The sequence below is a fragment of the Melozone crissalis genome, unplaced genomic scaffold (genome assembly GCF_028551555.1).
Source record: "Melozone crissalis strain CALT ecotype California unplaced genomic scaffold, PUWL_Pcris_2 ptg000016l_1, whole genome shotgun sequence".
In the NCBI taxonomy this organism is placed as follows: domain Eukaryota; kingdom Metazoa; phylum Chordata; class Aves; order Passeriformes; family Passerellidae; genus Melozone; species Melozone crissalis.
Genome location: NW_026535794.1, coordinates 3,610,881 through 3,634,825, shown reverse-complemented (window position 1 = coordinate 3,634,825; position 23,945 = coordinate 3,610,881). Strand labels below are relative to the sequence as shown.

The 23,945-nt window shown below is 39.6% G+C and overlaps 1 protein-coding gene across 11 annotated transcripts in view; it reads left to right on the top strand.

Moving 5' to 3' along the window:
* ADCYAP1R1 (ADCYAP receptor type I) overlaps nt 1-13,158 on the top strand; it is a 147,642-nt gene extending 134,484 nt beyond the window's left edge. For 3 of the 11 annotated variants that reach the window (XM_054274200.1, XM_054274202.1, XM_054274203.1), the window contains 5 exons: nt 777-830; nt 3,481-3,564; nt 8,763-8,892; nt 9,462-9,503; nt 12,700-13,158. In XM_054274200.1, the coding sequence (XP_054130175.1) occupies nt 777-830; nt 3,481-3,564; nt 8,763-8,892; nt 9,462-9,503; nt 12,700-12,909 (520 nt within the window). In that variant the 3' untranslated portion in view covers nt 12,910-13,158. The remainder of the gene's footprint in view (nt 1-776; nt 831-3,480; nt 3,565-8,762; nt 8,893-9,461; nt 9,504-12,699) is intronic. The other 8 variants (XM_054274204.1, XM_054274205.1, XM_054274210.1 and 5 more) reach the window with 8 other exon arrangements.
* The last annotated feature ends 10,787 nt before the right edge of the window (nt 13,159-23,945 follow it).

Genomic DNA, 23,945 nt, shown 5'->3' with positions numbered 1-23,945 from the left:
GTTGCTTACAGAGGAAGTTCTGTTTTCCAAACTGCTCCATCTGACCTGTAAGGGCGTGGGGTCTGTAAATTTAGTTGGTGTTTCAAAGGGAAGCAAGTGCAGCTCCAGGGAATCCTCAGCTCCTGAGCAGCAAGGAGAAGATGTCTTCCAGCCTAGAGAAGTACCAGCTGAGGGGAAGAGGGTGTGTGATATAAACAATATGTTAGACAGACCTACTTTTCAATTTTCTCCTCTCTCTGCCATACAATCTCTGTGCTTCCACTTTGGTTAACTTTCTACTGTATTTTTAATGCTTTATTTCATTGATTTATTTCTGCATTCCTTCTCCTGCTACTGCACAGCTGCCAATCCTACTCATGGTGAGGTTACATAGAATTACTCGAGCAGGGTGCACAAAGATTCTCCAGGAGGAGCGGTTTTAATTTGCATGAACCAAGGTCTACCTTTACTGCATTTCCCAAAGGATTCCCCTTCAGCACATTCAGAGACAAGGCACAAACCTCATCATTCCCCGCGTGTCGGTAGCGATCTAAATTCAGAACCCTGACCATTTTCATGACGGATGTACTTGGATAATGCAGCATAACCTGGATCAGCATGCTCATTTCCCTCCTCTTAAGCACCTCTGAGACTTCTAGAATGGAATTACAACTCCTTTTTGTGTTCTCTCTCATTCGCATCGAGACGCCCAGGTGTTGGGCGGCCTTCAGCCACATCATCCATGGCTCATTTCACCCCGGGAGTGTTTAACTTTTTCTTTCCCCTTCCACCCCTAGCACCCTCCCTCTTCCTCCCAGATGCAGCTGCAGTCCCTGCCCAGGACACTTGCGGTGAGACTCAGCTTGTTTGCCTTTAGCTGTCTAAAGTCTCGTGCTCGATCTGAGCAGTCCAGTCGTCGTCTATGGTCACTCGGGGACACCAGGGCACCTCCGTCAGACAGAGCATCCCCTGTGCCTTAGATGTCTCTGTCACACAGGCCAGCTCAAGCCTGGAAGTCCCTGCTCTTTCCCTGAGTGAGTTCAAGGTGACAGTTCAGTTTGGAATCTGTCTTTGGCACGTAGAGTTAGATGTGACCGACTCCGTTCTCTGTGTGCCTACAGAGGTCTGAGGATCCTGCCCTGAGTCGTGCAGTGTTTTCATAGCCATGCTCTCATTTTTATTCATTTTCTTATATTTGTCTATTTTTTTTCTTATATTTGTTTATTTTTTCCTCCTTCATGTTTGTTTTTTTTTTCTGGTTCCTGCCTCCTCTGTCTCTTCTCTCTTTTTCCCTTTCCTTCCACCAGCATCTCTACTTTGAAAATAAATAAAGTTTGCAAAATAAAAGGGGAGGGAGAAAGGAAACAAAATGTCTATAAATTCTGTACTCTAAAGATCTGGGACACTTAACACCATCTAAAATCAGAGAGGTGAATCTATCAAAATTAGAAATGGCAGAAAATAAGTGCTAACGGCGCTAAAATATTAGGGTTTTCCTAAGAAGTACTAGCATTGTTTCCCATCACAAACCTGTGTGTCAATGTCTCCTCACTGGGTGTGGAGCAGCAGTTAATCCATAGATAATATTTTCAAAATCAAGTCTGTTTTTTTCAATAATTCTAGTAAATACCAAGTGCTGTCACATTAGATCTCTTCACCAGGAAAAGCTATAAAAAAATCAATCCCTGTCAAATGAAACAGGACATCAGCAGTAAGGGAAACATGGATGGGAATTTATTTCTAGGTTGCCATGGCAACATTAAGTATATCATTGAAGACCACAAACCCTCTACAACAACCCACGGCTAAGACTTTTCAAAGTGATTATTGATTTTTTACATGTTTCCTTTTCAGGCTCTTTACCTTAATATGCCTTGTAAGTCCTTCTTTTCAACACAGGCTGAGCAGCCCTCTTGTGGTAAAAATTGGTCTGAGAAATGTGTTTCAGATCAAGTGATCAAAAAAATGAGTGGCACTCAAAATCCATAGTCACTTCTGAAAGCCTCAGTCACAATAAAATGGAACTATCCTTTAAACCTCCTTGCTCGTTTTTGATCAGTCTGAGTGGACAATTAATGCCCAACTCAGCTCTGCAAAAAGCAGGTGGTGCAAAAATCTAGCACAGAAATTCTAGTGCAAAAGGAGCAGTCATTTTCATCTTTACATCCAAAAAATGAAATTTATTTTATGAGTTGAAACATGGTGACTATATCCATTTGCTGGATGTGTGTATGTTTTCAATTCATCCTGGTTTAGAGTTCAGATTTATAAATTCCATGAGTTGTGAACACAGATCTTAGACTGCATAACAGAAACACAGTTGGGTTTGTTTGAACAAACTTCAATGTTTGCCTTGAAGGCATTTGCTTCAAAAATCAACTTTTATTATTCTTTATATTAATGGAGATTTATCCTTTATTACCTTTATATTAATTGAGATTTACTCAGGGTACTCAGTGGTGTTTGGTGTTCATCCCATCCTACAGTGGACATCTGAAACAGGTCAGATGTACCTGGCCAATAAATGTGTATTTCTCTCTCAACTGTTTATTCTGATGATTCTCAGGGTCCTGAGGATGCCCATTTTGCTTACACATCTGTACTGTAAACATCCAGCCTCTCCTGAGGTGAATCCCACCAAAACAACCACGTGTTGAAAACAAAACAAAAATTCTCCCCTTGAAAGTCGACAAGAAACCACTATTTTCAAATTTCATATTTTTTATCCTAGATATAAAATCTCTTATGGGATCCCTCCAAGTGCCTCCATGTTTCAGATTACCCTTCTGATTCATTGATTTAAATGAGCCTCTCCTGGCTGGTTGGAAAGGAACTGTTTTGTTCTCTGTTCCTCGAAACCAACATGCAGGGATCAAGGTCTGCTCCACAGTGTATGAGGCTGCTGCTTTGATGAGCACACTGTCTTAAAAAAAAAATAAGTGGTATCTCCAAAATTACCAGCCAGACATTCAGATTCCATACTGAGCTCCCTCCCCATCACCAAGGAAGATGGAAAAACAGCTTTGGTGTCCTTACTAGAACCTTTTGTTAAAAACAACAGATCCACACCGCAACGAAAATGAGGATTAGACCTTAGATTGATCCCCATCCTACGAGTTTCTGTTACTCTCTGATTGTTCTCCATGAGCATGCAGTCTACTCTCATTTAACCTATTGTTCTGTGACCCCCTGTACAAAACCAGACCGCGCAGGTCCTGTGTATTTCGGATGCGTTAGCGCTGCCCCCCTGCCCTCAGGGTGTTTGAGTTTTGGTTTGTCCGTGAATCAGCACATCACAACGGCCAGCAACAGCCAGTGCACTTCAATTTTTATTTGATTTTTTGATTTCTGCTTCAGTCAAGCAGCTGGTTCGTGCTGTGAGTCCATCCTGTCGTGTCCGCTTTCCATCTTTGTGAACGTGTCTCATGAAATGTGTTGAAAGTGACCTACCTTGGCCTGTTCACGATATGCTGAAAAAAATGCTAATCTTGTCATATTTAGCAGCTGCGTTCAGAAATGCTACTGTAAGCCTAAGAGGGCTAACCAGCACTCTTGCAAGATGTCAGAACTATCAACCATTACCCTGTAAGTGTACGCACTCCTGTGACATTACTGTGTGTGTATGACGCATGTTGCAGTTAAATGAGTGGATGAGAGCAGAGGGGAAGTAACCAGAGAGCAAAGCCTTCATTTAGTTCTTGTTGCATGTAGAATTTTTTTCTTTGTTCTTGTTCTGTGCTTTTGCCGATGCGCCACAATCGAGGATTTTAAAGTTGTTTTAATTTCTTCTTAATTTTTCTTTTTTTTTTTTAATTATGGCTGATGCTATTGATGGTTTTGGGTAGTGTTTGTACAGAACTAATAGCTGCTCTTTATTGTACAGCAAAGAGGTGAGCACCTTCATACTGAGAGAAAATGTTTCACCTGAAAAGTTTCCTAGAATAAACTGGGTGAGGTTGAGTCAATAAAATCCTCAGTGGGTATAAAACATCTTTTGTCCATTGAACTGAGTGAAGTTAACTTAATAAACACCCAGGGGTGAGGAAAGGCTATAGCTGACCTAATATCAAAATGAATTGTGTCCATCAGAAGTTATAGAATCACTGAGTTGGAAAAGACCTCTCAGATAATCAAGTTCAGTCCAATATTGTCAAATATCATCAAATATAGAGTGAGGCATCCAGAAGAGTGAATAAAAGCCATTCAGCCAAGAGTTGTGTGAATTAATCACTACCCCATAGTCCATCTGACCCCTTGCTCCTTGCACAAGAAGCCCACAGATTCATGGCATCATTAAGGTTGAAAAAGAGCTCCAAAATTATCCTCTCTTTTTGTTTAGTTAAGGTGCAATTTCAGATATCTATAATATGTTTTTGGTGATGTGTCTCCTGAATTTCACAACAGTTTTCTAAGTGTGAATCAACATTCTCTGAGGTGTCCTGGCACACAGGTGTCCTTTGTACACAAACCCAACTCCAGGATTTTGCTAAAGAATATTTAGTAGTTATCTTCAACACCATTAAGGAAAAAAGATTGGTTTGTAACTTCACTGGATATATGGTTATATTTTTAGTTTAGAAAAAAAAAATAAAGTGAATTTTCTGTGTGATTTCATATATCTTTGAGGTATTCAAGAAATAGAACAATGAAAATGCTGAAAAATACTCAGTCAGCAGACTGGAACTGTGCAAAAGCAGACAGAAATAGAGAAGACAAAAAAGGCAGCTCCATTTTCACCACAGATTGCTGCTGAAGACTAAGCACAGTTAGGTAAAACTAGGAGTTAGGTTTAGGAGGAGATAGTTTGAAATATAAAGTTCAGTGCCTAATGGACATTCTGATGCAGCACAGAAATCCTGTTGGGCCTTTGCAGAGAACCAAATTTTACATTAAATGCAGTGTTTCTGAAAGATGGGTGACTGATAACTCTCTAAGGTGAAATCCTCTACATAGTCAAGGGCAAGAAGAGTTCAGCCTGAACAGGAGATATTTAAACCTATGTTTTTGTGTCTGTTGAAGAATGAAAGTCTTGGTAAGCTTCTCTGTTTTTCAAGTCCTAGGTCTGAAGCTGTGGTTTATGCATGGGAGAATTAAAAATCTGGAATCATTCAGGTGTTATCTCAGGTTTTTTGGAAGTGATGCTGCAGACCTAGTTAACTTTTGGAAAAGATCTGTCAGGGAGATTACTGAGGTTCCTGAAAGTCACGTTAATATGTTCAGCATTTTGTGATAAAATAGATCCTTCAGTTTATTAAACATGAGCTGTGTTGAGCATTTCATTATAATGACATCCTGTGCCTTCATGGTTTGCTCTTTATCCTTCAATTTGAAATATTGTCACGATTCTTTTTTGCACAAATTTATCACAGGGATGATGAATGAACCTTTGGCCAGAGAAATTGGGTTCCTCTAATCTAAACCTCACAAATCTACAGGGCTGAAATTTTTTGTGACAAACTCAGTCCAGGGTCCCTTTGAGGTCAATGGATGGATATAGGATATGATAAGAATTTCCTTAGGGGCAGAGGATTTGTCCTTTTGTGTCAGTGATTCTTGCTCTTCATTGACAATAAAGGGAATTTAAGTCTGCATTTAATTTAACTAAAAATAGATGCCATCATTGCAGATATGTCACAGCATTAAGTTAATCAATATATACATAAATAGATGTACTCAATACCCACAGGGTTTACAACAGGAGTCACCTCTTGTTCAAAAGACATCTGTAGCACACAAGAATTATGTTTTAAAAGTGTGTTTTTCTCTGCATTGACTTTAGAGACATTTAAAAAATAATTTCATTATCAATATATACACTATATATGTCCAAACCTTGGTGAAGTGAATGTTGCTTTTCAGGATTGCACACCTTGATGTCTTCATTGCAAAAGTTTATATTTGATCAAAGTATTTCACTTAGGACAGCTTTTAAACTGGGCAATTCTCTTACTTTAGAGAGGCAGGACTAAATGGCAAAACAACCATATGATCTTCCTTCAGAGTCTATGGTTTGGAGATTTTTGCTTCTTTTTTGATTTTTTTCTCTCAAAAAGGTTCAGAGGTTGAGACTTCAGCAGTCTCCTTAATAAATGTGGATGTGCAATGGAAACATAAAAGCATGATTCTTACAAATACTGGTCAGATTAGACAGTGTTCTTATTTAGGATATCTCTTAGCATAAAGTTCTAATTTCATTATTCCATAGAGCAGTGAGGGAGAACAGAGGACACCATTATTTGTCTGTACTAACACTTAATGGAAAGTCCACATTCATAGCCATGCTACTGGAGAAAGTCTAATATTTGAAGTGATTTTAAGGAAAATAATAGGTGGAAAACAGAATGTCAGCCTCTACAAAAATTTATATTCAAATTGCTTTTTTTTTTTTTAAACTAACCTTAAAACTTTCCTCTCCCTATGGGAATGTGAGCAAGGCTTTTGCTAGATCTTTTGGAGAACATTATCTTCCAGCCACCTGAACTATTATTGATATCAGAACTTCTAGATCCACCCCCTCCAAGTTTCTTGCCTGTCTGAAAGAGTGGGGGAAGAAAAGAGGATTAGTGTCTTTGGCTGTTACACACCTGAGAATTCCATAGTATCCTTTAAGACTTTCATTCCCTGTTGCACAGAAACTTAAATATCTCACGGGACCTGCTTTAAGTCTTCTCTCTTCCCAATGTTCTTGAAAAAAAGCAAATTTTACAGGCATTAATGTCTCTCAAGGTTTTTCTTATCATTAAAATCTTCTTTACCTCTTTATTGATCTTAATAATCTATAAACTTCTGAATATGTTATTTAATGCATTTTCTTCCTCACTTTTATGACAATATTGAAGACAACACCTTAAATAAGTTGATGACGGCATTACATTTCCAGATCCTACAAACTAATTGTGTGATTAATCAGGTAGGATTAATGCCAGAAAACTGACAATAAAAAGAGACTTCCTCTGTATCTTCCCCTGAATTCATCTCCCAAGAGTGCCGTGAGACAGAACATACAAATAGACAATTCTATTCTGACTTTTAGATCAAAACAACATTTATCCTTTTGTTGTTGTTGTCCTTAAATCTGAATATAAATGATAGAAGATATGGAGAGATGATATTTTTTGTCCAGTTTATTACCTTCAACTTGTTTTATTTTTTTAATTCCATGACTACTTTAAGACACTTATATTCTTTACATCCCTTTTTACAGAGATAACGTTATTCTTTAATCTCCTCCTCGAAGTTTCTGTTCCTTTTTATTAACTTGATCGTATGTCCATAGAGAAAAAGGACTAGAAAGGACTCCAAAAGCTATTTCACACTGCATAAATTACTTTTCTTAGAGATCATCAAACCTGGACACTCTGAATGCTCTTCAACACCCTCTTCCCAGATTGTTCCTCTCTTTTCAAAAGATCTTGGCCACTGTCTAATTTTATAGCCCACAAGAAGAGTTTTCTCTGTTTTGTGGGGTCTTCCACCAAGACCTGAGGTTTGGTGTCCATCAGATTTATGGCTTGGGTGTGTTCAGTGCAAAAGTTGGGATGAATTTATCCCAATGGGGCCCAAAGTCTGACTGAGAGACCAGCATTGCACTCATGTCCCATTCCCAGATCACTGCTGGAGATAATTGTGCTCACAACATTCTTTAAAGTGTGTTAATTAAATCTTCTAAAACAACAAACAATCATTTTGGGTTATCACTGAGCATGAATTAGCAAATTCAAACCTGTGTGCAATGTACCAAATAGATAAAAGCAGAGGGGACATTTGAGTTTGAACAAATATGCAGCTCTTTGAAAAATCTTTACAGCTTTCTGCCTTCCTTTGTTCACCATCTGCCTTCTTCACTTACCTGAACATAACCAATGATATTCTTTCCCTCTGAAAATGTCCTGGAGGTTTCTTAGGTCACTTTGTTTGTAATGAAGCACTTGCTTTATTTTCAGAACATTTGCTTTCTCTTTGCTCATTTTTTTTTTTTGCTGCTCAGTCAGACAGTGACACTCACCAAAACATGCCCAAGTCTTTGCTGGCCCCTGCTTTGGGGGAATTTCACCAGTTAAATGCCCACATGTAAAATATTCATTTCCAACCCTTGGGTTTATATCAGCTGAGCTGAATTTCCCTCTGAAACTTCTTTATTCTGAAGCAGTGAAATAGTTAAACAGTGGAATTGCACTTAGGTTTCCAACAGTATAAACTGAGACCAAAATCAAACCTTCAGGAATAGTTGTGAGTACAAGAACATGCAGGGGGGTTAACTTTTATTTGTGGCTGTTGGTTTTTTAGCTTTATTTGTGTGGTTATTTTGGAAATTTTTTTGCTGTGCAGAAACATATTCACATACACACACACACACAGAGAAATCAACAAAAAGTGATTTAAAACTCTACTGGGATTAAGGGGAGTTTTAAATTGGGTGAGAGGTTTATAATTGTACCATAGCAGCAGTCTGAATCCCTTAGCAAGATTCCCCTCATTTTTTGCCATGGTAGGAGAAAATTCCTGCTTATAATAATGCAAATAAAAATAGCAGCAGTGAGCATTAAGCATAATTAACGTGCCATTACTGTAGCAGTGTGAAGAAGGGGGAGCAAACTGCAGTGTGTGTGCAAACAGTCTTTGGGAACAAACAGGAATGTTGCATATTTGTTTGTATAATTACGCGGTGTACGTATTTCCCAAAAGTCTGTCAGCAAAATATTTTCTGTGCTTTCTTCTTTAATTAAAGTGCAGGTTGCTAATTGCAAGGCTGCATTAAAGTTTATTTCCCTCTGTTGTGACAGGAGACTGGCTCGCTCCACCCTGCTGCTGATCCCTTTGTTTGGAATTCACTACACGGTGTTTGCCTTTTCTCCTGAGAACGTCAGTAAGAGGGAGAGGCTGGTGTTTGAATTGGGACTGGGATCCTTCCAGGTGATTACACACTGAATTCAGCTTTCTTTAGAACCAAACCACTGTTCTTTATAGCCACTTTGCATGCGCAGCTCTCAGAGTGTGTCTTTGCTCATTTATGTGTAGGTTTTGTATATCAGGATTTTGGGGTTGTTTGTTTACTTGTTGTGGTTTTTTAACTCCAGCTATTTTCTACCAAATGTTTTATTAAAACAATACCATATTAATCCTATATCATAACTATACTAAAGAGTTACTAAAAGATACTAAAGAAAAATCCATGACTGTCTGAGACAGCCAGGACACAGCTTTGACCCAATTGGCCAAGGAAACAAAACAATCCTCAGCAGACTCCAATTGACAAATCCCTTCACGTGAACAATCTTCCTAACACATTCCACATGTGCAAAAACAACAGGAGCAGCAAGTAGAGATAAGAATTGTTTTCTCTTCTTCTCTCTGTGCTTCTCCAGGAAAAACCCTGGGAGACAGAATTATGTCTCTCTCTGTTCAGAAAATGTGAATACCACAATTTTCTGTCATTCCTTCAGGATTTGAATTACATTTTTTTTTCTCTCCTATTTCCCTAGGGTTTTGTTGTTGCTGTTCTCTACTGCTTCTTGAATGGGGAGGTAAGATTTTTAATATAAAATGTCCTTCACTTGTCATCTACATCCCATTTTCTTGTGGGAGTAACTGCTGTTCCAATTGTCCATTCTAACTCTCATCTACCATAATCCCTGATACTTTAGTCTGAATCTCACAATTCCCAGGAAAAAAAAAAAAAAAAAAAAAAAAAAAAGGAAAGAATAAAGGATTTGTGATGTCTTTATCAAACCCAAACATTGGCCTTACCAGAGATGATGGCTAAGATTGAGGCTTCCTGACAGAGGTAGGATATGGACAGGTCTATCTTGAAATGGCATCCCAGGCACCAAATTTTGCACTGATTTTGTTGAATTTTGCCCTGTTCTTGCCAGCCCACTCTCCCAGCCTGTTCAGCTCTCTCTAAGAGGTCTGACATATCTCTGTCAACCCCAGTTTGGAGCCATCAGCCAAACTGGTGATGGTGCTTTCAATCTGAGATTCATCAGAAGATGGTGAGGGCCTGTCACAGTGTGCCCAGAGAAGCTGAGGCTGCTCGATCCCTGGAAGTGTCCAAGACCAGGTTGGACAGGGCTTGGAGCACCCTAGAGTATTTGCTGGGAAATGTCCTGACAAAGGCAGGAATGATAAATCTGACTCCATGTTCTCAGAAGGCTAATTTATTATTTTATAATACTATCTTATATTAAAGAATACTAAAATATACTAAAAAAACTGAAAGGATACAGACAGAATGCTAAAAAGATAGTAATGAAAACTCCTGACTCTTTCCAGAGTCCTGACACAGCTTGGCCCTGATTGGCCAAAGAGTGAAAACAACTCACAGCAGAATCCAATGAAACAATCACCTGTGGGTAAACAATCTCCAAACACATTCCACATGAGCACAACACAGGAGAAGCAAATGAGATAAGAATTGTTTTCCCTTTTCTCTGAGGCTTCTCAGCTTCCCAGGAGAAAAGTCCTGGGTGAAGGGATTTTTCCAGAGAATGTGAATGCTACACTGGGGTAGTGGAAGGTGTCCCTGCACGTAGCAGGAAGTTGAAGGAGATGACCTTTAAGGTCTCTTCCAACCCAAGCAATTCCATGCTCTGTGTGGAACAGTGTGGGGTCCAATATCAGTGATATCACCATTAGTGATAAGGTGCAAGGCTAAATAAAAACCATTGTTCACCTCTCAGTGTGGTCTCCTTCCCCTCTTGAAGATCATCCATCCACCCTAAATCTTTCCAGCTTTCCTAGGAAAAGGCTGAGGAGAACAATGGCAAACCCTCCACTGAAGGCTGAGTTTTCTTGGGCACCACCCAACTGGCACCAGCTTCTCTCCTGAGCCCTGCCACCTTCACCTTCAAACACAAACAGCCCAAGGGTGTCAGGTGCCCAGATTTCTTTTCCACCCCCCAGACACCACCTGGGTGCCTTGCAAGCCTCACACTCCTCTCAGCACATGGCAACTGCTGCTGGCCACATCCGTGGTTCCTTCTGGTTCTCCTGTTCCAATCTGCATTTCCCTGCCTGTTTAACTGACTGAATAGCTGAGGTAATTGTTTTCTGAATTGCTGGAAAAGGGTTCCCTGCTCAATGTTGCCCTAAGAGGAGCATGGAACATCGAGAGTTCATCCATGAACATCTAGAACCAAAAACGTCTAGAACAATGAACTCTAGAACATCCATAAACTCTGAGTGGAGGAATTCTCCACTGCTACACATCTCTTGTGCAGCCCAACAGCTGGAGTATTTTGCTAAAATCACCTTCTTTTCTTCTTTTCAAGGGGAATGACTGCAGGTATAGCCTGGCATTGCTGATCTCTTCTACAAAGAGGTCTCAAACTCCTTAATCCAAGTGATTCCTTCTCAGATAAACCACAGTAATCTCCAAGCTCATTAAACAAACTTATGGGTTGTCTTTGCTCATGGGCATAGTCAAGATCTCCTGAAGCCCCTTGGAAGGAGTGGGGGTGGTGGTTCTTTGCCAAACCAACACAACCAGGTTAATTAAAGCCATTTCCCCTCTCAAGATATCAGAAAACGGTAATTAGAGGATGTCTTGTGCCTTCACTAAATTTCCTACAGCAAGAAAATGTTGGAAATAGCACACTTTTACAGATTCAAATGCTATTCCCTTTTTACAGAGAAAATATAACTCAATTTTCTATCTATTTTTAATATATCTATGTTTTAGATAACTTTAACCCAAATAGGAATTTGTAGGTCTTAGAAGTTTTCCAGTTGGATTTTTCCTCCCTGTAGTTTTCGTCCATACAGTTGAAGCCATTGTTTAGCATTTTGACTAATGCTCATTCATTTTGACAATATTAATCCAGGAAAGTTCATCAATGGCTGTTACAGACAAGACAAACATCTTTGACACAGCAGCTCTATTGCAGATTGGAAAATCATATTGGGAAAACATATCTACATGTTTCCTTATTCTTACACTATTTCATTCAGAAACATGATACACGAATGAGTAATCAAGTAAATGTTGGTCCAAGCTACTACAACCTCTCTTATATTAAATCTTTACTACTTTATATATTTATACACTTGTGCACCCCCCAGCAGTGTTGTCAGCAAACTGGTAATGAGTGAAAAGTAGAAAAGCTGTGGGATTATTTACTTATTGCCTAATTGAACTTCTGATCTTGGGTTGTTTTACTCTTGGTGATTTACTGTGGGTGCCAATAAAAAAATAACCTCTCAAGCAAAGGAGGGTGGCACAGATCTACATTAATCCCAGAGCTGCTCTGCTTGGGGAGGATCTGAAAGCAGGAGGCAAAATTCTGTGTAAATATCCATCCATTAATGGCAGGTGAGAGAAGCTGCCTCTCAGGACAGGGTGTTTCAATATTATCCAGTGTTTTTGACTGCTGGTTTCTTTGGCTCCTTGCTGTATCTTTGGTACTGGCCAATGATGAAAACAGGCTATTTTTTTCTCCAGGTGGTGTTGATCAGGTCTTCCATGCACCTCTGGGCTGATCCTAAATTATCTGAACTCAGACACAGAAACTGGGCTGGGCTGTAGTTCCCCACTACATGCCCGGACCTTTTCCGTCCATGAAAAAGTAATTTCAGATTTTGCTGAACTGAGGAGTTTAGTAATAAATAACGGTTTACTAAACCTTAAAACCAGTTCTGTCGAATTGTGGGGTTTTTTCTAATCTTGATAATTTGTCAGCATGTCCTCGAGCGGCTAAGTACATAAAAAATGACCTTTTGAAGTTTCTCCCTAAAGGTGCAATCAGAAATAAAGAGAAAATGGAGGAGCTGGAAAGTCAACCGGTATTTTGCTGTGGATTTCAAACATCGCCATCCTTCTCTAGCGAGCAGCGGAGTGAACGGGGGGACACAACTCTCCATTCTGAGCAAGAGCAGCTCTCAGATTCGGATGTCCAGCATAAATGCAGAGAATCTGGCGACATGAGCAGCTGAGGAGAGCAAAGCAACCAACGAGCAAACCAAAAACCATCCCTTGAAAAGGAAAAAAAATGAAATAATAGTTTTGGTGGTGGTGCAGGTCTCGTTTCCTTCCATTTCCCTTTCCTCTTCCTTTCCCTTTCCTCTTCCTTTCCCTTTCCTTTCCTTTCCTTTCCTTTCCTTTCCTTTCCTTTCCTTTCCTTTCCTTTCCTTTCCTTTCCTTTCCTTTCCTTTCCTTTCCTTTCCTTTCCTTTCCTTTCCTGTCCTTTCCTTTCCTTTCCTTTCCTTTTTCCTTTTTCCTTTTTCCTTTTCCTTTTTCCTTTTTCCTTTTTCCTTTTTCCTTTCCTCTTTCTTTTCCTTTCCTCTCCTTTTTCCTTTTCTGTTTTCCTTTTTCCTTTCCTTTTTCCTTTCCATTCTTTCCTTTTTCTTTTCCTCTTTCCTTTCCTTTCCTTCACCTTTCCTCTCCTTTTTCCTTTTCTTTTCTGTTTTCCTTTCCTTTCCTTTTTCCTTTCCTTTTCTGTTTTCCTTTCCTTTCCTTTTTCCTTTCCCTTCTCTTTCCTTTTTCTTTTCCTCTTTCCTTTCCTTTCCTTCACCTTTCCTCTCCTTTTTCCTTTCCTTTCCTTTTCTGTTTTCCTTTTTTGTTTCCTTATTCCCTTTCTTTCTCCTTTCATTTTTCCTTTTTCCCGTCCTTCTCCTTTCCTTCTCTCCTCTCCTCTCCTCTCCTCTCCTCTCCTCTCCTCTCCTCTCCTCTCCTCTCCTCTCCTCTCCTCTCCTCTCCTCTCCTCTCCTCTCCTCCCCTCCCCTCCCCTCCCCTCAGAGGTGAAAAAACAAAGGAAATGTGTAAATATCTCTTTTTAACAGTCACTGTAAATACCCAGCTCTACTCAAGGCCATTAATGGAGAATGTTTAAAAGACAAACAAGAGGCCAAACCCACCCACTCAACTATTCCCATTTCAGAGCATCTGCGAGTAATCCGTGTCCGTCCAAAGTAACAAGTGATTGCTGTGCAGTTGTGATCCTTGGCTGCCAAACTGATCCTACTCTGTGAATGGAGTCACTTTTCCACTTGGTTTCCATTTTAGGTTGGATTTGCCTATTTTTTGTTTTTCCCTAGTCCAACATGTCTTAGCCTGTCCCTGTCTTTTGGCACGTGAATTTCCGCAGTGTTTCTCTTTGGAGCCTTAGGATGGAGCTAACGTGCTTGGGTTAATCAATCCAGCTTGGTTCAGGAGGATCTCCAGAAAATTGAGCTCATGGCTGGATTCAGACATCCTCGATGGATTTAGAGGAACAGCTGTGCCAATACCAAACTGCACATCAGTGCAGGAACTTCAGGCAAGAGCAATGGGATCCGCTGTGCTTTCCATACCCAGGGACGCTCCCAGCAATGCTTTCTGTTCTAGCTAAGCTGTGAATTTTCTAAAAGGGCCATGCAGTTGAGATATAGCTCTATTTTTGGCATTGATTGATAGATTGATCATTTGGACTCTTTATATCACAAATAACTGTCCCTCCCCACCCACCTTAAGAACAAGAGGCAGTTCCAGGGTGGCCTTTCCCTCCAGATGATCTTGAACCTTCTGCTCCAGTGGCCACACGTGGCATTGGTGGCTTTGGGGGCAGTGCTGTCACACAGAGTGCCGTGCCTTTGCAACCTGGTTGACTTCTGAGCGCTGACTCTTCCCTGCCAGAGCAAAAAGGCACGAGAAGGACCTGGTGGGATCGCCCTGGAAGGTAAAAAAAAAAAAAATCACCTGCATTTGGTGAGGAATAAAACCAACTAAACTGAACACTAAGATGGCACGGAAGGAAAGGATAAAGACTTTGGATGACTTCCCACACCTGGCAGTTCTCTCTCTCTCTCTCTTGGGATATTCTGTTCGTTTCACCACCAATGGTCTTACTGCTTTTCTTGGAGAGGAACTCGAATGTTCTTTCAACCTTTGCCTTGTAGTTAAAGCCACGACTGCTACAAATCTACTTCAACCCAATGTCGATGATGTCAATTCTTAAGAATCTTTATACAGCGCAAAAAAAAGGCCTGAGGGCCGTCCTAGCGCTCCCTTCATCTTGGATTTATGAATTTATGAACTGAGAAAAAAAAATATATATATATCAAATATATATATATGTGCGTGTATGTGTATGCATATATTACAAACAAAGATGAAAATGGCATTTTAAATGTGAAGTTTTGAACTGAAACTAATAGTAACCAGGAAATTCAAAATTCAGGCTTGTTCTTCGGTGTTAGTTGACATGATCACAAACTAAAAAACAGAAAAAAAAGTGAAATACTTGGAATATTAGTGTCAGCTGAGTGTGAGCTTTTAATTTCACTGGTTTTTGTTAGTTTAAGTACAAAAGAAAAAAAGAGTTTTGATGTCATTTTAAGCAGAGATTTTTAAAGATAATCCTAGTTTACTTATTTTTAAAAGGAGAAAAAAAGAAAGGTCTCAGAAAGTTGTGAAAGAAATAATGATTATAATAATACTTAACACTTATATAATCCTTTATGGGAATATTCTGCTCTTGGCTGGAGCCATCTAAATGAATGTAAATTTAATTCCAAACAGACAGAAATGTTGTTTGAGGTCATATTGGTACAGGATTATGCTCTTAGGAGATGGGGACAGCCCTGTCATGTGAAATCTGCCGTGGCACAGAGGACCAGCAAAACAGCTGAAACCACTTCCATTGCACTCCAGGTTCATAAATGGGATTTATATGATCCAAACACCTTTTTTTCCCCCCCAAATCTACAACACTGATTTGCTGCTCTGAGAGCAGAATTTGTTTCCCTCTTCCCAGCTCTCTGCAAAAGTCAAAGTGTTTTTAACTGATAGATTGGCCCTTTGTCTTTCTTCAGATGCTTCTTAATGCTATTTTAGAATGTTTCTCCAGAAATCAGGTACTTTGTTGTCCAGAGAGTTGGGGAAAGGAATATTTATCAGGTAAAAGCATATTTGACAATTTTCTGTAGGATGGGCTTTCACAAGGATTATATTGCCAACACTGTAAATGTATTATTTAAAAAAAGAAAAAAAAGGCTATTTTTTGCATGAATGGCCATTAGCCAGTTTTCAGTCATTAACAAATTAGAATTTTGGAGAAAAAGATGTCAAATAACTGCCTCTAGCTGGGGAATTTTTCTTGTTTCAGCCCAGAGCAAGAAGGTGTTTGGATATTTTCTTTTTTTTTTTTTTTTTTTTTTTGCTGTTGTTGAAATTATTCTGAGCTTTCTTCTGGGTTTTGTTGTTGTCCTGGCCATCCCAGAGTGCTCTGCAGTTTGAGTTGGTGGATCTCAGTCCAGTGCCTTGTGGGCAAATGTCCACATCACCAAAACCACCCTTTGACCCTGCACACTGGAGACCAGGTCCTCAGCTAAATTAAATCAGTACAGAAAAAACTGCTGTTATTGTTAGAATAAACTGCTTCACCTGGAATTGGGATTTGTTCTCAGCAAATTGTTATTACTATTAATTTCTGGTGGTCCCAGATAGAGAGTCCAAGGATGGAAAAGTTGTGAAAAATTGGATTTGCTCCTTAATTCCTTGAGCCAATGCTCAGGAGTTTGGAGAGAAGTGGAGTGGAAATTTCTATTGTTGTAGACAATGTGTTTCTTGTTCAGTAGAAAAATTGAATCTGTTCACCAGCAATGAATTTAGCAGAAGAAATGGGATCTTCAACATATTAAATAGAAAATATATTACACAAAAAAAAAATTTAAAAAAATAAAAGCAAAACCGATTATGATTTTATTTCTCCGAATAAAAGTGTCCATGCACTGGCAGATTTGGCTTTTCCTGAGTCACTGGAACTTGCCCAGTGACCCTGGAAGGGAACAGGTCACACTGGAGGTGGACACAGTGATGGGATCCAGACTCTGATGCCATGGCACAAATGAGCTCTCCACAAATCTCTCCGTTGAATGTAAGCTGCAGGTGCTGGCCAGGCGTGGCCACCCCACAGGGGCCGATTTTTCCATTTGTTTCAGGAAGGAAGAATCCAACAGGCAGTTTGCTTCTCTGTGTGTGTAAATATCAACCGAGTGTAACAGTGCTTTGTTTGATTTTTTCACTGTGAAATATATTTTGGAGCTAGAAAGGCTGTGTTATTAAAAACAGTACACAATTAAAACAAAACAAACAAACAAAAAAAAAGTGTGCAGTGCTCCTTGAGCCATTTTTTCTACCATGTCCATAATGTATTTCCTGTCTAATTTTCTTATTTTGCTTTTATAAATGTACAGAAAACTTTTTTGTGCTGCAGGTTTTGTGACTATTTACTGTATCTAACCACTGTTTTGATTAATGACTTGTCAGTGTGGAGTGCTGGTACTGCAGGACAATTCACATCCCAAAAATGAAAACTACAACCTAGGTTGTAAAGGATGAGGCTGTTTCATTGCTGCATGGTGATGTCACCTCCTTTTCCTGTCACTTTTAGTGTTTCTGGAACTCAGAGCCCAGGGAAAGAACCTTAAATGCTTAGTTCTGGGAAGTTTTGAATCATAGAGGAAAACCACTCAAGTTCCTCTGCATTATTTAAATATTTGCATTTGAAAACCAGGTATTAAAATGGGGTGGTGGGAGAAGGGATGAAGGTAGGGGAGTCCAGAGGAAAATGCAGTTTGGAAGTTAAATCCAGACACTTTATTGGGTGTTTGGCTGCTCCCTTTCAGCATCCGTCTCTCATTGCACCTTAAGGACAGTGCAATGACAAGGCTAAATAACAACCAGAAGTGTCCATGAACTGATAATTTGAGTTTCCCTTTGCAAAGATGATTCTCCCTGGATTCTCTCCATCATCAATGGGAATGAAGTTCATAGAACCAACAACCAAGGCTGGAGGTGACCTTGAATGACAAATTTGGTCCAACCTTTCATGAGAAAGGGAGCCAGGATGAATTTATCTCACACCCTGCCCAGCTACCTCTTGAAAACCTCTCTTGATAGGGACCCCACCACACCTCAGGGGAGGTTGTTCCCATGAACGGCTGTTCTCACTCTAAAAAAATTCCTTTCTTATATCAACATGATCCCTCTCCTGGTGCAGCTTGTCACTCTTGTATTCTCCATATGGATCCTTGAGAAAAAGAGAACTTTCATCCTCTTTCTGACCACTCTTTTTGGTGAGGTCACCATTGAGGCTTCTTTTCTCCAGGGATAAATTCCCTTAGTTTTTCTTCACTGCCCCCATTGTCCATCCTCTGATGATCTTCATGGTTCTCCTTGTGACCTTCTCTAGTTTGGCCACTTCATTCTTTTATTTTGAGGACCAGAATGGGACACAAGAGAGAGTTTCTTGTACTCATGCTAAAAACCTGACTGTGAGACTCTGATCCTCCAAGGATTAGTTGCCATAATTTGCCTTGCTTATTTATTATTCAAATTGTGGCTTTTCATAATATTTTCATGTCAAAGGTGGAATAAATTCCGCTTCTGAATAGCAGGATAGATCCAGTGCTTGCATATGAAGGAGCCTCTGGTCAGCTCAAAAATTCAGTGGTTTTTTCAAAAGCCCCACAGACAAAAGAAAGCAGTAACTAAAAATGGGCAAAGCCAAAATGATCAAGAACAAAACATATTCATTCAATAGGAAGGGGACTCTTTAATTGCCATTATTTTCATATTATTTTACTCCCATTCCTAAACTGATCACCCCTCATTTTAAAATTCAACATCTTTTTTTCACCTTCTCTTCCCATTGGAAAGTTACTGTAAAACTTTTTTGGCAGTTAAAATCCTTTATCTGAACCTGGAGTTGAAATAACTCCTGGCTCACTTGGATTGCTTGTCATACTGATCTTGCCTCCAGTTTCCTTCTCTTTTCCTGAGATATAAACAGCTTTATTTCAGATGAAGTCTCCAGTTTGTCTTTGATCATACAGCTGCAAGATAAGGCTAAAAATAGTCATGCTATTAAGCTGCATTTCTCTCAGCTCTAATCCAAATTTGGGCAGCAAAACCAGTGCCAAGAATCAAATACAGACAGACATGGATTCGTTAAAAATAGCAGGAAAATTACCTGGAAGCAGCTGGCCAAGCATCCTGGGGGAAAAAGGAAATAAAAAAAGAAAAATAAAAATTAAGAGAAAGATTTCCAGTTTTGAAAGTGTATAAATGAGATTTGGGGGGTTGAGCAATTTTTGTTCAGCCAAACCTAAAAGGAAAATAACTCCAATATTTTGCTTTTCTGTTTTCAGTTATAATCGTGCAAGGGAAGCTTTTCCAAACCAATAGATGTGACACACATTCAGTCAAAATGCTGCAGGAAATCATGGTTAAAATAGGTTGAAATATGCTGATGGTGTCAGTTTGGGAGGTTTCAGTGCTTTGGTCTGACACTACTACTAAATCTCTACTAAATCTGACCTGTGAACCATACAAATATCCAACTTCACACTATTTTTCCAGCCCAGTCCTGACAGAAATTAGATATCAAGATTTCAGAGTTATAGCAGAAAAAAAAATTTTTTCACAGTGAATTTAACAGACAGTAGCAACAAAAGAAATGCAAATGCCATTAATTTAATTGGCTTTACTTGCCTTGGTATCTGAACTTGGGTTTCAAGAGTGTTTCAGAAACAATTGCCCATGTCAGAAGTTTTCAGTCTGTGAAATTCATTTAGTTGGAGGCATCAGAGCCCAGAGATTATTTTTGAACTGTCCATGGATGATTATTAAGGACATTAAGTTCATTTTTTGTATAGCAATAGATTCTTTAAAGCTATTTAAGAGCTTTAGTCCTTTCTCTATTTATGCAAATGCTCCCACAAGTCAAAAACCTAGAAAATTCAATAAATTAAGATTTTCCCCATAAGATTGTGTGATTCATAATCACATAATCTTATGGGGAAGGTTTCAGAGCCCAGAGATGGTTTCAGAAGTGTCCATGATGGATGATTAAGGAAATTAGGTTCATTCTTTGCATAGCAATAGATTCTTTAAGGCTATTGAAGGGCTTTAATCCTTTCTGTGTTTATGCAAATGCTCCCACAGGTCAAAAACCTAGGAAATTCAATAAATTAAAATTTTCCCCATAAGATTGTGTGATTCCACAATCAAAAATCTAGAAAATTCAATAAATTAAGATTTTCCCCATGAGATTATGTGATTCATAATCACATAAACTTATGGGGAAAGTTTCAGAGCCCAGAGATGGTTTCAGAAGTGTCCATGATGGATGATTAAGGAAATTAAGTTCATTCTTTGTATAGCAATAGACTCTTTAAGGCTATTTAAGAGCTTTAGTCCTTTCTGTGTTTATGCAAATGCTCCCACAGGTCAAAAACCTAGAAAATTCAATAAATTAAGATTTTCCCCATAAGATTATGTGATTTCACAATAACAGACCTTCTCTTTTGTTCTGAGATCTTTCTCATGGGGCAAGGCTTTCAGAGCAAGGTGTGCTCATATTATTAATATTGTTCTTCTGTGACCACAGCATGGGAGGTCTAAAGGGTTGGTGAGAACAGGATTATGGACCCCACATGGGATCCTGCCTGACAGGATTAGTGTCTGCTGTAGCTCCTAAGTCATATCTGTGGATATCTAGGAAATAGATAAATTCACATAGTGGGATTCAGTCCAAACTCAGACTTTATCATCTCAGTGGTTCCTTAGACTCTTTTTCTGCAGCTGTGAAAACATAATGCAAAAATACAGCCAAATATCTGTTCTTAAGCAGTTTTCTTCCTTAGGAATTGAATATCAAGGGCTGTATTAGATATGTCCCTTTCAACATCTGGCACTACTGGCATGAGTTATTCTGGCTCAGAGCTGAACCTCTGGAAGAGACCTTGAGCAGAAGACCACTTAGACACCAAAAGGGAAGATTTCTTCCTTTAATCTGGTTTCTGCACTTTGCCTTTTTTGGTCACTAGAGAGAAATGAGCAACTTCAGAGGACAAGCATCAAACAATTTTGATGTCTGCTCCAGGGTGAGATGATTCACACTTTGCAATTGGCTGTTTCTCTCCTCCAGGACGTCTCCCTGACCAGATTAGAAACAGATGCTGACCCTGGGGAGGCCGAGATAGAAATTAATTTTCCCTGGCAACTTTGCCCAATCACCATTGTTCTATCTCATGCATGCTGAGAAATGATGGTGTTGAAAAGCTTTCAGCTGGCTCCTGTTGGGTATTACCTACCAGATTTGGGGGAGGTGGATGCCTGGTAAAGAGTCAGGAGCTCTCATGAAGAGCTTTCAGGATATTTTGTTCTCCCTGTCAGATTGTGTCCACACAACCAGCACTTCTGTGTCCAGGAACAAACCACAGTAACAGTGCACATGCAGTAAAAAAAAATTTAAAAAATATTACAGAAAGAATTTTACCCTCTGATTTTAGCAGTCAGGCACATGCAACCAGCTCAGAATTGCATTTAAGAACCAGGTAGGAGGATATGGAGGACGCAGCAGCAGCTGAGGATGCTCTGATGTTGATGATGCTCCGTGTATATCTGTACTAAAGAGCTAAGTTCAGCTAAATACACATTGTACTTTGTGTATGAAAACACACCAGCAGAGCTTGAACAATGTTTTGAACCTCATGGTCTTTCACCTTCTTATGATTCAAACTGCAATTTCCCATTGGCTTTCTTTTGGGGAATTCATCCATGTGAAGAATTACTGTGTGATATGACACTGTGTGATATGACACTCTTCAGTGTCTGAAATTACCTAGGCTTCTGCATATGCCTTTCCCAATGGACTTTGTGCTTGCAGAGAAGTCTCAAGAGGCCTTTGTGTATCAGTATAGTCTGTAAAAAAACAAATATTTGGTGTGTTCATTCTCTTTCCCTTCTCCTTGTCAATTTAGTGGCAATGCAACCTGCTATAGCTCTGAGAAGAACCAAGTTGTTGGATGGAAAGCTGTATTTTGGCTTTTGACTGTGTCAAGGTACAAAGTTACTGGCCTGTTGGGTCTAATACTGACCTTTTTTGGTCAAAATTGGTTTCATTGGTAATGGGATCTGGGGTTATTCAGCTTTGTTATGAGGTGGAAACACAGATATCAACTGCTGCTTTCTAACCTTTTTTGTGTTTTGAGAAATTGTTTTTAACATGTATACTGCTGTAGATGACACAATAAATGTATTATCATTTTGTAAAAGTCTGTTCTGATATAAAATTGCACCAAAGAGAACTTTTTGTCCGTGAACTTACAGGGTATTAGTGTATTCTTTTCCTGCAGCAGAAGCTGTTTGGGCTAAAAGGGTTCACTGGGTTCTTCATGGGAAGGACACCCTGGAATTTTCTGGCAAAATCAGTCCTGGATCAGCCAGGGGTGAGATCTTTGCCATGCAGTGTTCCTTCTCCATAAACCACTGGTGTTTATCTCCCTGCATCAGTATCAGGCAGGACTGTGGGCCAAGATCACCAAACCAAATGGAACACACTCTCTAAAAACTCTCTAAATATTTAGTCCCCTGTGGATCAACCCTCTGGCTTTGATCCGCAGGGGACTAAATATTATTCCTACAGGGTATAAACAGGAGCAGAAATTCTTTGTCCTCAAACAAAGATGTAGCTAAAAGTAGAAATAGATCTCTGTAGCACCAAATGTGCTTCAAGACTTCCTTTATTTTAAAGCCAAAGCAAACGTGAAGAGTTTGATAATCAGGGTAATTTTTAAAGCAGCATGTAAAAATTTTTAAAGCAGAACCAGAGCACACAGCCTCAAGCTCACCAAGGGAAATTTAGGTTGGATAGCAGGAAAAAGTTTTTCACAGAAAGAGTGATAAAGTTCTGCAATGGCTGCCCGGGGAGGTGGTGCAGTCCCCATCCCTGGGTGTGTTTAACAAAGCCTGGATGTGGCACTGGGTGCCAGGGTTGAGTTGAGCTGTTGGGGCTGGGTTGGACTCGATGGCCTTGAAGGTCTCTTCCAACGTGGTCATTCTGGGAATTCTGTGAATTCCATTCAAACTCCTGAAACAGGGGATTCCACAGAAGATGAACTATTTCTGATATTTCCCCCATCTTCCTCCATCAGTTCCCATCAACCTTTGCCTGTTCCTCATGGATCCCCCACACAGGCTGCATCATTTAACTCATTGTTGGGCCAAAGTACAGGTGTTTGGAGCTGTGATGGGGAAATGGACACACCTTTAGTGAAACTGAGGTCAGAGATGTGCCAGGGAGCAGCAGGGCTGGAGATCACCACCCCACCCCACAACATCACTGAGGCAGGACAGGGAGCAAAGGGAGCCACGGGCAGGTCGGGAATGGGGAAGGACAGGACAGATCTACATATTTTCATTTTTGCTACATTTCAAATCTCTGTAAATTCCCTTCACATGGATTTCCACTGTGACCTGAGGCGGCCTCAGCCCTTATTTTATTTTTGAGTTCTGGATAATGGGGCACAGGATGTGTCTCCTCTTCCCACCATGTGCAGAATGGCTGCACCAATCAATGTTTCCCTAATCACAGAAATCAAATCAAAAACCAAATGGTACAGGTAATTTGGAAAAACTCTAATTTCTAAATTTTTTATGCAACCTAAGTGATTTTTTTTTTTAAACAGAGAACCGAAAGGCTCCTCCAAAAGTATTTCAGCCACTCTACAAGCCCTGTGTAAATATTCACTATTTCAAAGACAAAAATACCACACAAAAGCACCTTTGCTCCAAATCCCACACACCTGATTTCAATGAGGAAAACTTCATTTAGTCAAGGAGCAACTACCTTGAATTCAGCTGTATTTTCTGCAATTGAACAAATCCTCCTCAGATACTGAAATAATTCTTGCTCTGGGTGAGTTAGGCAGCCTCAGGGAAGCTCTCAATGTGCAAAATAGATAAAGCTGCCTGCTGGAAGGATTTATTTTAATTTAGAGCCCAATCAATCAAAAATTCCTTTTAAAAATGCTGAAATTATCAGAGTTTGAAATCTACTCAGAAATTTGAGTTAACAAACTGTTTTTGCTGCAACACCATAAAAAAACAGCTGGAAAAAGTAGATTTTGGTCTTTTCAGGTTGTCATATATTTGTAAAGGGATTTAAAAATAATTCCTGGGGAGTTAAACTCTGCAAAGGACACCA